General features: G+C 40.3%; 2 protein-coding genes across 2 annotated transcripts; both read left to right on the top strand.

The window, feature by feature from the left end:
* The first annotated feature begins 827 nt into the window (after positions 1-827).
* LOC127755250 (uncharacterized) lies at positions 828-4,620 on the top strand. The gene is given in 11 exon segments (XM_052280909.1): positions 828-1,108; positions 1,184-1,299; positions 1,400-1,481; positions 1,620-1,707; positions 1,806-1,889; positions 2,551-2,647; positions 2,747-2,834; positions 3,264-3,369; positions 3,470-3,664; positions 4,140-4,410; positions 4,413-4,620. Coding segments are annotated over 11 exon segments (1,581 nt in total). The 3' UTR covers positions 4,586-4,620.
* A 2,204-nt stretch (positions 4,621-6,824) lies between these two features.
* LOC127754238 (cleavage stimulating factor 64) lies at positions 6,825-11,837 on the top strand. The gene is made up of 10 exons (XM_052279727.1): positions 6,825-7,054; positions 7,441-7,519; positions 7,978-8,152; positions 9,274-9,307; positions 9,421-9,659; positions 9,752-9,829; positions 10,053-10,088; positions 10,180-10,602; positions 10,863-11,108; positions 11,333-11,837. The coding sequence occupies exons 1-10, from the start codon at positions 7,009-7,011 to the stop codon at positions 11,462-11,464; spliced, it is 1,488 nt and encodes a 495-aa protein (XP_052135687.1). The 5' UTR covers positions 6,825-7,008; the 3' UTR covers positions 11,465-11,837.
* The last annotated feature ends 226 nt before the right edge of the window (positions 11,838-12,063 follow it).

Genomic DNA, 12,063 nt, shown 5'->3' on the forward strand with positions numbered 1-12,063 from the left:
CTGACAAGTGGGGCCCAATGCCAGCGAGGTCGATGGAGCTCGATCTGGACCGTCGGTGCAAACACGATCGGACGGTGGAGGACGATCCAAAGCAGATTCCGCTTGCTTCTCGGCGTGCGCGATAATAACAACTCTCGCGCCCTCGCCTCGCCTCGCCGCCTTTTCTTCGCCATCTTTTTCGATTTCATCAGCGACGGCTGCGGCGGTGGTTGGTCTCGTCGAATCCTCTCCACCGGAGCATCACCTCGATCGGCTCGAAGGTGAAGGTAATCCCTCTCGTTGTCCCCCTCCTCCTTCGCTGCGCTATCGATCAATCCGATAGCGTGGTGATTGGTGAATCGATTGGGGTTGGATTGATCTGAGATTTTTCGCTCTGCCCTTGCTTTCGGTGTACAATGCGGTGTGATTCCGGGTCCTTTTTTTTTTGGCTCCGAACCATCCAGTTTGCTGCGGATTAATTTTGAGTTGTAATAGTTGCAGTTTGTTTGCAAACGACCTAGGAGATTGTTTTTAATTATTTTGATGCCTACGGTGAAGTTGGGATTGTTGTTTTTGGCCCTATGTTGCGTCGCGATGCACCATCCATGGAACCTCCATTTGTTATGAATTCGTGGTGGATGGGGGTTCTAGTTGATGATTCTAATGCAATGAGGAATCAAGGATTATCTGCATTTTAATCCTCCTCATGATCCTGCTTTGGCTAATTGCGCTTATTTGTATTATATTAATCAAGGGGCAATCCTAGGCTTAGTAATTCAAGTGCAAACAATCCAATGCGCCATTGTTTTTCATAGTTGGATTTGTTCTGTTGGTGGCATGCATTGCAGATGACGGTGGCATATCTGAAGGAGATGCCGTCCACACCATCAATACCAAGCTGTACGAGTGGGATGCGATCCGTAGCCGCTCGGTTGCTCGGTGCTGGGACTGGAACCCGTCCACTCAGCTTTGTGGGGAGCAATGGTGTCGGTGGCCGGTCTGCCTCGGGGAGCTGCCATGCCGGTCAATCGCGAGCTTTGGTGAACTATGATGATGACAGGGGCACCTACATCATCTTCAACATTGCCGACTCACTGTTCATCAGAGATCTCAACTATGTATGTTCTCGGTATCCCCTTGCTTCCTTATACAAGTATTATATTCCGAGGTTTAGTTTGTCTGATCGAATTGTTAATCCAATCAGCGTCGTCCGTCCGGTAAAGCGCATTTGCTTCAGTGATATAAAACCACTTTGTCATGCATTTGACTCGGAGGCCAAGGATGGACATGACCTTATCGTTGGGTTCTTGTCAGGAGAAGGTCTGTTGGGTGTTCTCGGATTTGGAGTTCTTTGCTCTTGGTATTGAATCATGTCTATCAATAAGGGTTTTTTTTATATATTTTTTGTTCATTTGTGTAGTCTATTCAATGTCATTGAGGCAGCAGTTGAAGGAACCTGGTCCTGAGCCCATTGCACTTCAACACTTCTTCAACACCAACAGGCATGTGTTTGAAGTGCTTGCAAAACTTAACCATAAAAACGGATAAATGATAATTGTGTGGCTTCTATGGTTGTGTATCTTTGTATTTTGTTATTAAACTGCGGTTCTGTTTGATTTTTTGATAAGCTTGTATTGCAGCCGGTGTACTGGTGTTGCATGGGTACCTGGGCATGAAGGATTTTTTGTTGTCAGCAATGCTGATGGAAATTTGTTTGTGTATGACAAAGTAAGCCCAAGCCCAAAACTTATTCTAGAATGTTATTGCTAAGTATCATACTTAATTAAGTAGAGTTTGAACTGATTAATTTTCTTTTACATGACCAGTCCAAGGATGTAAATACTGATTGGACATTTCCAACTGTAGAGGATCAAAGTGAGATGAAGATTTCATATGCAAAGTCTAGTAAGGTATCTTAAGTATCTTTATATATTTCTACTAAAAATATGCATTTACATGTCACTGACACTCTATATATTTTACTGAAAATTCATTTTGTTGAATTATCAATGTCAAATGAGATGGTTCAATATGAGGTGACAAGTGAAATACATGCTAGGACATCCTCTGTTCAGAAGGAAAAAAAATGTTTCAGATGAACTCCACTGTTGAATTTGATGCAATGTTACCCTATAGACATAACATGGGTTGATTTAATAATTTGCGGGCTATGCTAGTCATAAATTTAGGCTTATAGGATAGTTGTATACAATTTTCGAGTAATGCTCTGATCCTAACATATCAATTATTTGTCACTCCAAATATTTGCACTTTGAGACATGGGTCCCAAGACCAGATTTTCTTTTTCTTTTTTATTTTTGAAACGATGTCCCAATGCCAGATTTCAGTGAAACAGTGTGATGGAATGAAACAAGTGCATCATTTTTGTGTGATTGGTGTGTGTTGGAGGCAAATCCTCAGTATACCAAAGGCCATGTTAGAACCAACATCTATCAACCTGAAAATTAGCTATTGTTGGGATTCAAGGAACACTTTTGAGATGTTCTTGAAGATGAAGCTTTGAAACAATTGCTGTTATGATTGATTTTGTGATTTGCAATTGCACTCCAGAGCAATCCAGTTGCAAGATGGCACATCTGTCAAGGTGCAATCAATGCCATTTCCTTTTCGCCAGATGGAACTTGCTTGGCAACCGTTGGACGAGATGGTAATTTCTGTCCAAAAACCCAATATTCAAGATTTTTGCAACTGAAAGGTTCCCCGCGTTCATAGCAACATTGTACTAACGTTGTTCAATCATATCCAGGTTATTTACGAGTGTTTGACTTTGCAAAGGAGCAACTAATATTTGGTGGGAAAAGTTATTTTGGGGCTCTATTGTGTTGCTCTTGGAGGTAATGCCAACGCATCTATTGTTGCACTGGCATAAGACACTTATTTTGTCTCACCTATATATTTTGAATCCAGAAATCAAATATTTCGTCGAAATTTTAAGTATGTCATTAATGAAAACATGATATAATAGTTTATATATCTATTTTTGCACACTTTCATCAGTTCCTTTTGTAGCCCTGTTGGTAATCTGTCGATCACATAAACCATATTTGCTTCGGGTCAATAATTATTCATAGTGTTTCACCTGTTATATTTTGCATGCTGTCATGGCTCACTGTAGAATGTAGAGTTTTCAAAACCCTCTAGCCATCATCTGAGTTTTTCTTTTTTGGTGAATGGGCTAGTTTAGGCATGCTATCATCATACCTTTAATACTTATCTCTATAGAACCTGGAAGGTGATATTTGATTATGCTCTCCATATTTCAGCACGGATGGTAAATATCTATTATCAGGCGGTGAAGATGATCTTGTGCAAGTGTGGAGCATGCATGACAGAAAGATGGTTGCATGGGGAGAGGGACATAAGTCATGGGTAATATTATCATTACATTTGCCCCTTTTCTCTTAGTAGCATGTTGATGCTTCCCATTAAACCTAAACTTTGAGGCTAAATTATCTTTGTTGGTCGGCAGGTTAGCGCAGTTGCATTTGATTCGTACTGGTCCCCACCAAAACCGTATGAAAGAAAACAAAATAGCATGCATCGCTTCGCTTCACCAAAATCGGATGAAGCAGAAGAAGATCCCATATATTCCTTCGCTTCACCAAAATCAGATGAAACAAAAGAAAATACCAATATCATGTATCGCTTCGCTTCTATTGGTCAGGTACCGAGAATTTTATATAAAACAAAAAGGTTTATAAATTCAGAGTCGTAAATTGACAATTGAAATTACTATGGTTTGTTTTAACAATTAGTTGATCCTTAATAAAGATGTTTATTTTTCTAAACTTGTGATTGCCATAACAATTCAAAATTATAACAATATTTGTTGTTCCATTGGTTGCTTGTTGGTTTCTTTAGGAGACTTTGCATTTATTAACACCGGCCATGTTTTAACGATTCATGCTTTTCTCACTTGACTAAATTATTCATGAGCCAACATGATGCATGATGCTTCACTAACTTCAATTCTCTGTAGCAAGTTTGCTACACCTGTCACTAAAAACATGCTGCTCAATGCTCTTTCTGTTCCTTTCTCCCCTTGATTGAACATATTGTTTTTCGCTACTTTTTCCCCCCGCAAGACTAATACCAACACTAACACTGTGCCTTCTTTTTTTTTTTTTGCATGCAACTAGGATGCCCAGCTGCTTCTCTGGGATCTAACTAAGGATGAGCTTAATGTGTCACTAACCCATGCTTCCAGCTGCTCAGAATCATCTAGCAGTGGAAGCTGCTCAGCGTCATCTAGCAGTGGAAGCTCTTCTACAGAAGACAGGGACAAAGAATTCCCCCTTGGCTTCCTTCACCCTTCTCCACGGCTGCAAGAAGTACCAAAGCTCTCACCTGAGGTTGCTCATCTGGTCGGCGTGGAACCCCTCTTCACACTGGAATTCACCAGCGAATCGGTTACACCGTATGTCGCAGGGGGCGAATCACCACCAGGCCAAGAGAAGAAATCGACAATGAAACTGAAACCGACCAGCAGCATCCTGGTTCTTCCAAGCTGGTCATAGGCAATGGCACGGGAAACTATTCTAATCCCTCGAGGGGATGTTCCCTCGTTTGCTCGAAAACCATCTAAATGGTTATGAAAAATTCTGAAAAAATTTGACAACATTCATACAACACATATATACAACTTCACAAAATCTTAAGTCCAAACTCAACTCACACGTCGAGATATAAAAAAAGACATTCAGCGTATGAATAGTAGCGTACTGTTTATATCTAAATTTGTCTTTTTTGTTTCTCGATGTGTAGATCGAATTTGAACATGAATTTTGGTGGACTAGTAGGTATCATTATACTCTACATTGTCAATTTTTTTCAGATTTTTTCACAACTATTTGCATCGAATTTGGAAGAAAAAGGTATACGAGGGGATATCCCCTCGAGGGATTAGAATCCACTCCGGGGCAATGGCACCTCTCCGAATAAGAATACGGTAGCATCAACATCAAATGAAGCAGGTTTTTTCAGCTCTAGCAGCTTCAAGCAACCACTAGCTATGAAATTCATGTGATTGATGGAGTAGATTTCATGGAAGCAGGACTCGCTTGTCAAGCTCCCAGTGATGGATGAATGAATGCTTTGTTTGTACCTCCATAGATAGATAGACAGTGGTAAAATTAAGAAAACAAAAGAAAATTGCTCGTGTACAGAGTCATATATTGTGTAGCTAGGTGAGTAGTAGTACAAGTTGACTAGCTGTCCCATGTTATTAGGATGGTCGTTAGTAACATTTCAGTAGGTTTACGCATTCCTTTTCTTAAATCATGTGCTGTGGATTCCATTGAGTTGTAATTTTGACTTTAGAAGGCATCATTAGGTGAGTTCAAGGCGTGTTCTGTCAGGGAGATTTGGGTTGGCAACGAGGAGGCACTGGTTGCATTATTGCCCGTTAGGTGTGAAATGTACTAGTAGAATTTTGGTGGTACGTTTTGTGTGCGCTTAATCAGTTACAAATTCTGAGTTCAACTGGATGTTGAGGGCTGTTCAGATTGTAGCTAAAATAAACCTTACTAAATTTTAGCAATACCAAAATATGTCATATTGCCAAAATTTTGGCAGGATTTCTTATGTATTTAGTACAGTTTGGCAAGAAATTAAATAGATGCACATGTTTGTTAACTCTACCCAAAAAATGATATGGTTTGAAATGGCATCAATCTAATTAAGCCCTAAAGTTAAACTTACCGTTGCTTTAGTGTTAGTTGTTGTAGTGGACAAGTGGTTTTCATCCTAATTTTGAAGGAAGTACACTAGATTATTTTCATAATATTAGGTAAATACACGAGATTATAAGAAAACCCAAAAAAGCAAAATAAAATTATTTTCACTCTCTAATCATCATATCATATATCATATTTGAGTATTTGACACAATCTTTCATATGTACATAGAATTACACGTTTGCTCGTACTGATGAGCAATTGTTATAAACTACTACTATTCACATTGAATTTGATTCATGTAGTGGATGCTGGCATCATGAACCCACATGAAACCAAGAGTATCTGGTTTGGTTGCCGTAACTTGTCACACCCAAGGTTCTGCGACCAGCATTTATGCCATGGGTGTTGTAGTGAAAACTACTCTCATGTACATGTAGCTATATTCAATAATTTTTATTTGAAAATAACAAGAAAGACAAACATGTATATTGGATACTACAATGATATCTTAAACAATTATTACTATTATTTTCATATTTTGGCTTGGCTTAGTTTAGCACTAACGGTGCCAATCTAGGATGTGTTTAGTTCACGCCAAAATTAAAAGTTTGATTGAAATTGAAACAATGTGACGGAAAAGTTGGAAGTTTGTGTGTAGGAAAATTTTGATGTGATGGAAAAGTTAGAAGTTTGAAAAAAAAAGTTTAGAACTAAACTCGGCCCTAGGCAAGAAATTTTGGTACCAAGCAAACAAGCTAAGGCTTAAAAATCGTGGCGCAATTAGGTTTAAAAATTCGTCCCACAATTTATACACAATCTGTGTAATTAGTTATTTTTTATATTTAATACTTCATACATATATCTAAACATTCGATGTGATAGATATAAAATTTTACCCGGAGATCTAAACAAGCCCTAACTTAAATTGACAAATTTAACTCCAAATTCGTTTTGTACCAATCCAAACAAACCTCTCTACCAAAAAAAAAAAAACACTGATGATGACCAAATTTTACAAAGTTAATGGGCCAAACATGCCGCCTAAAATACCAATCAAAACTCTAGACACAGACACGGAAAAGGTCTTCTCCCCTTACTATAAATAAACGACCACCACACCCCGCAAGCTGCACTCATATCCGAACGACGCCGGAAATAGCAAAAATAAAAAAGAAAAGAAAAAGAAAAAGAAAACTCGCCGCCGCCGCCGCCGCCGCCGCCGCGGCCGCGCCCCCACCTCGATCTCCCGCGTCGCCACCCCGAACGCCGCGCCGCCGATGCTGCCGCCCCGCCTCCGCCGCCCTGCCGCCGGCGACCTCTGCTGACGAGCATGGCCGCCGCGGCCCCCGCCGGCGCCCAGAACCGCTGCGTCTTCGGTACGGGCCCCCCACCCCCCGCTTCCCTCTCGCCGTCTTCGGCATGGTTCGATCCTGAGCTGAGCTCCGGGGAGGGAGCTCACGGTGTGCGTGGGGTGCGGAGTAGAGAGAGAGCAAAGGCGGCTCGGCTCCTTCCCGTCGATTTGGGCCTCGGCTGATTTCTAGCCTAGCCGCCTCGCTCTCCTCGATCCGTAGTGGGATTGTTCGTTCTTCGTTTGGGTGTGGGTCGATGAGAGTGAGGAGGAAAATGAAGCGCGTTTTGCTCGGTTGCGGTGCTAGATTTGGGGAGGGTTTAGTGTTTGACCAATTTGGTTTGGTCTAGGGTTTACTGCTCGTGCCCTTTCGATTGACGGATGCGTTTGTTGGTTGTTGAATTTTGGTTGCAGTCGGGAACATTCCTTACGATGCGACGGAGGAGCAGCTCGTGCAGATTTGCGAGGAAGTCGGCCCTGTGGTCTCATTCAGGTTTAATTGTACTGCACAAACCCTCAAAATTGTGTGTGTGTGGAATTGGTGTTTAGGATGGTTAGAGTTAAGCTAAATAGGTTCTGCAAATACATGGATTTGATTCAGACAGACGTGTGTTGGATACTAAAGTCTTGCTAGTGTCTGTTTTTAAAAATAACTTCATGCCTTTTATTCTCCTTACATAATAAGGAGTTCAGGGGTCAGTGGTATCTGGTATGGACATAATGCTTGGCACACTTTTTTTTCTATGAAATAACATTATACCGTGCACATTTAAAAATAATCGCTAATTGAAGTTTAATGGCTGAACTACATGGTGCTACTAATATCGCTGATAACTCTGAACATAGGAATGTGCCAAGTTTCCTAGCAGCTGCAAGTGTTTTTTAATCTGGTAACACGTGGTAAGATAGTTTCGACTACTCATAAGCTCTTAAACATTTGGTGCTTTGCAGATTGGTTATTGATAAAGAAACAGGGAAGCCAAAGGGTTATGGGTTTTGTGAGTACAAGGATGAGGAGACTGCTCTAAGTGCACGCCGGAACCTTCAAGGTTATGAAATTAATGGCCGTCAGTTACGTGTTGATTTTGCTGAAAATGGGAGGAATGCTGACAGAAACAGAGAAAAGGTCGAAGATCCTCAGTTTCTTACTGTAGAAGAAACACATTTCTCAACTTCCAATTCCTATGTTAAGATGAGAGCTTGTATTGCTTTGGTTCCCATGAATGATAATAGTAGTGTTTTCTCCAACCACCATGTGTCGTATGTTTCACTTTTGTTTGCAGCATGTGTATGTATGTACAGCTGCCTGGCTGTACATACACACACCTGCTATATCTGCCAATTTATCTCGTGAAATTATCATTCTGGTATGGCGCATTATCTTTGGCATCTCCATTTATAAAAAAGAATATCTCTGTTGTCACATCTCCTTTTATTTATGGAATCCGTCTGCCAAAGGCTGTTTGTTGCCTAGCAAAACCATATATCATCATTGGAAGAGCTTCGCCAGAAGTGTTCTGAATAAATAGCAAAAGAAGAATAGTAGTCACTAGGAAAGATGCATCTGTAGTTTCACCTTATGCGATATACTTGAGCAAAAAGATGAAACTGCTAGTAGAATTGAGTGCTGAAACAGTACCCAATTGAATTTTTAGACCCATTTGATATGCAGGGAATTTCACAAAGAAATAATTCAATTTCCGCATGAACCAGGAAATTCCAAATGAGACCTTTATGTATGTGCAGAAGGGTTTACAGTTTCTTTTGGTTTTCTACTGCACTGGCACAAAAATATTCTTAATCTTCTGAGATGCTATCAACACCAGCCTTTGAATCCATCCCATACCAGTGACTAATGCTGATATAAGTGGACCAATCTTCTGTTGCCAAATGTCAATGAGCACACTAAGAAAATGTGCATCACAAGTTTGCAGCTGGATACAGTTGACTGATGTGTGACTTGAAAAATAGCGCAATTTATACATTGTTGTACATGTCAGTGTGGTTTTTTGTTCTAATTATCTGGAGATTATAATGCAGTGGTATTGTATGATATCACTATATGCAGAAAACTTTCAATATACTACTATAAACATTGTGTATTAGATATTAGCTAGCTTCAATACGGTAATGTAGTTAGTGCATGCTTTCAACAATGAATATTATTGATTTATAGGATTCTTGAGATCGATTTGGTTTTGCTAGAGATTCTATTGACTTATGCTGGATATGTTTGTGTATTTTCAGGGTCGTGGAGGACCTGGAATGGCATCCAGTGTTGGTTGGTATCATTTCCTTTATCACTCCCAAGTTTATGTGTATGCTTTACTATTTCTAATCTGCTGATTTTATGTTTGTGGATGCTAACACTGATCTATTGATGGAATCCTGCAGATACTCAGAAACAATTAGCTGGGACTCCGGTTGTAGGCGATACAGGTCTTCATCAGCCAGTTGGTCTTCCATCGGCTATTCATGCTGCATCTGTGATGGCTGGTATTCTTGGAGGATCTCAAACTGCAAATGTTCAAAATGGTTTACCTGTCCAGTATGGGCTTGGAAATGACCCTCTTACTCATTATTTGGCCAGAATGTCAAAGCACCAGTTGTATGAAATCATGTCTGAGTTGAAGGTTATCTTGAAATCTTAAGCACTATTGTTTCTTAAATATTAGAAATGGCCCAGTACCAATTGCAGTTTATTAATGTTTTTTTTTTATGGCAGTCCCTAACTAGTCAAAATAAGGATGTTGCCAACAAACTGCTGCAAGGAATTCCACAGCTGTCAAAGGCCCTATTTCAGGTTAACTTTTGCTAATATTGATTTTGTACTTAATCAACTGCTTATTGTTTGTTATGAGCTGATTTTGTAATTGGTTCATTTTTATACATTAGAATACTTCTTAGTCTTGGTTATTTTCAGATTATTGACTGGATTATTTGCACATCGTTCAGTTCTAAATCTAGAATTGGAATAAGAGATTAAAAGCCTAATGGTTTCATTTTTCTCCCTTCTTATAATGCAGTCACAAATAATGCTTGGAATGGTGACGCCCCAGATGGTATAGTCTGATTTTCTTCTGAGCTTGTGGTACCCAATGTATTCTTTGATTCTGTAACATACAGATAACCGATGTTTTATTCAAATCACAGATGCAGATGGCAAAGAGCCAACAGCCCTCTAGCTCCTTGGCACAATCATCATCTCACATAAGCGAACCATTTCCACAGCCAGATGCTATGATACCAAGTGTTCCAAGACCTTCTGCAAGCTTGCCAAACCCAAATGTCCTGCAGGACCCTTCTGCACAGCTGCATAATTTTCCTCAGTATCCGCATTCATCTCAGCCTGCGGGCACAATATTTCCACATGGAAGTCAGTCTGGGGTGGGCATACATCCTCCAATTGTATCTCAACCCCTTGGTGCCTCTTCCAGTGTTCCTCCTCTACCCCTTGCTACCTCAGGAAGCCTGATATCGCAGGTTCAGCCCCCATTTATGCCACATCACCCTAGGCCACCAGCTATGCCAGCGGGTATGCAACAACTACCATTGACTCATCCACATGTTCCCCAGGTATTCTTCTTCACTTCTAAAGGAACCTTTGTAATTCAATCAACTTTGTGTTAATTTATGATAAACCAAATATTTGAGATAAACCAATGCAGAGCCTCTGGGAACCTTTATGCTCAAACAGCACAAGTTACTTAGCTAGGCATTGTCGATGCCATAGATGAACTAAATTGTTATTCCAAGTTATGAGGCACAAGCTGTAGACAATATGCACTTTTCATTTAATTACCCGCACATGCCAACTCAGTACGGCCCAATTACAGGTACCTGCTATACCTGATATAGCACAGAAGGAAATGAGGTTTCCTGAGCAAGCAAATCGTTCGACGGAGTTTGCTCATCATCCAAAGTTGCGAAAATTGGAGGATGGAACATCCACACCTGGAATTGTAAACAACAATCCAGCTGTTTATCCTGCTCCATCCCAAGGAATGCTCCCTGGTGGACCATCAGGGAGCTATAATTCTGCTGCTGTTAGCTTCCAGCAGCCAGAGAACGAAGTGCCTCAGGTACTCCCTATAATTTAATCTCCCGGTGTTTATTGTTATTTTATCCTTTTAGAATTTGATTGTTCAGTATGAGGAACTGTTGACAATCTTAAGAGACATGACTTATGTGAAGTTCTAAACGGTTGTTTTCATTTTTGTGGAATTGCATTGAATTGCCCCGAATCTCTGAACACTATGATAATTTTCATGCGCTCACAAATAAAGTTGTTCTTGCTCTGTTCCAGCTCACACCCGATGTTGAGTCGGCTCTTCTGCAGCAAGTCCTACAACTGACACCTGAGCAGCTTAGTTCGTTGCCAGTAGAGCAACAACAGCAGGTGATTCAGCTTCAAAAGATGCTATCGGCTGGTAAATAACCCCCATCTGAATCAGCATACCAAATTGTTGATCAAGCTATACAGAGTTGTGGAAAAAATGGTACATTTGTGAAGAAGAAACTGGGCGCATATGTCAACGGTTGATTTTGCCAAGCCACACCACCACACTTGTAACTTTGAAAATTGTTGGCATTTCTGGGCCATTAGTTTTGCTCAGGAGCATTCTTTGGAGATAAAATGTGATGGAAAAGGCCTCTTATTGTCCATCACTTATGTATCATTATAGAAAAAAAGAATAATCTGTATCCATTTTTCTCATGTAATCTGTAGTGCAAGAACAATTTTGTCTTTAGAACTCTCTTAAAAGTAGTCCAGAGCTGTTTAGTTTGCTGTGTAATCTCCCAGCATCTTACTTTCTCTGTAGCTGTTTCTTCTCTCCCGGACTACATGTTTTGAAGTTAGTTGCTCAGATATTCGATTATTGCTGCTGCTTAATTCAGTTACTACAGCCTGTGAGCGACTTTTGGAAGAATATTCTTCTGGATTAGTTTACTGTTAGCTAGTATTAAATTACCATTGGGCAGTAACTTTTGGAAGAAGCATTTGAATAAACGACTCGAGAAAAGTATAGAGTTTGT

This window comes from Oryza glaberrima, chromosome 11, assembly GCF_000147395.1.
Source record: "Oryza glaberrima chromosome 11, OglaRS2, whole genome shotgun sequence".
NCBI lineage: Eukaryota > Viridiplantae > Streptophyta > Magnoliopsida > Poales > Poaceae > Oryza > Oryza glaberrima.

Bases quoted from the DNA above. Each gene is read 5' to 3' on its own strand.
- LOC127754238 (XM_052279727.1), top strand. From the start codon at position 7,009: ATGGCCGCCGCGGCCCCCGCCGGCGCCCAGAACCGCTGCGTCTTCG. The intron at 9,308-9,420 runs GTTGGTATCATT...GGAATCCTGCAG, and splicing joins TGGAATGGCATCCAGTGTTG to ATACTCAGAAACAATTAGCT. The intron at 10,603-10,862 runs GTATTCTTCTTC...GCCCAATTACAG, and splicing joins CTCATCCACATGTTCCCCAG to GTACCTGCTATACCTGATAT.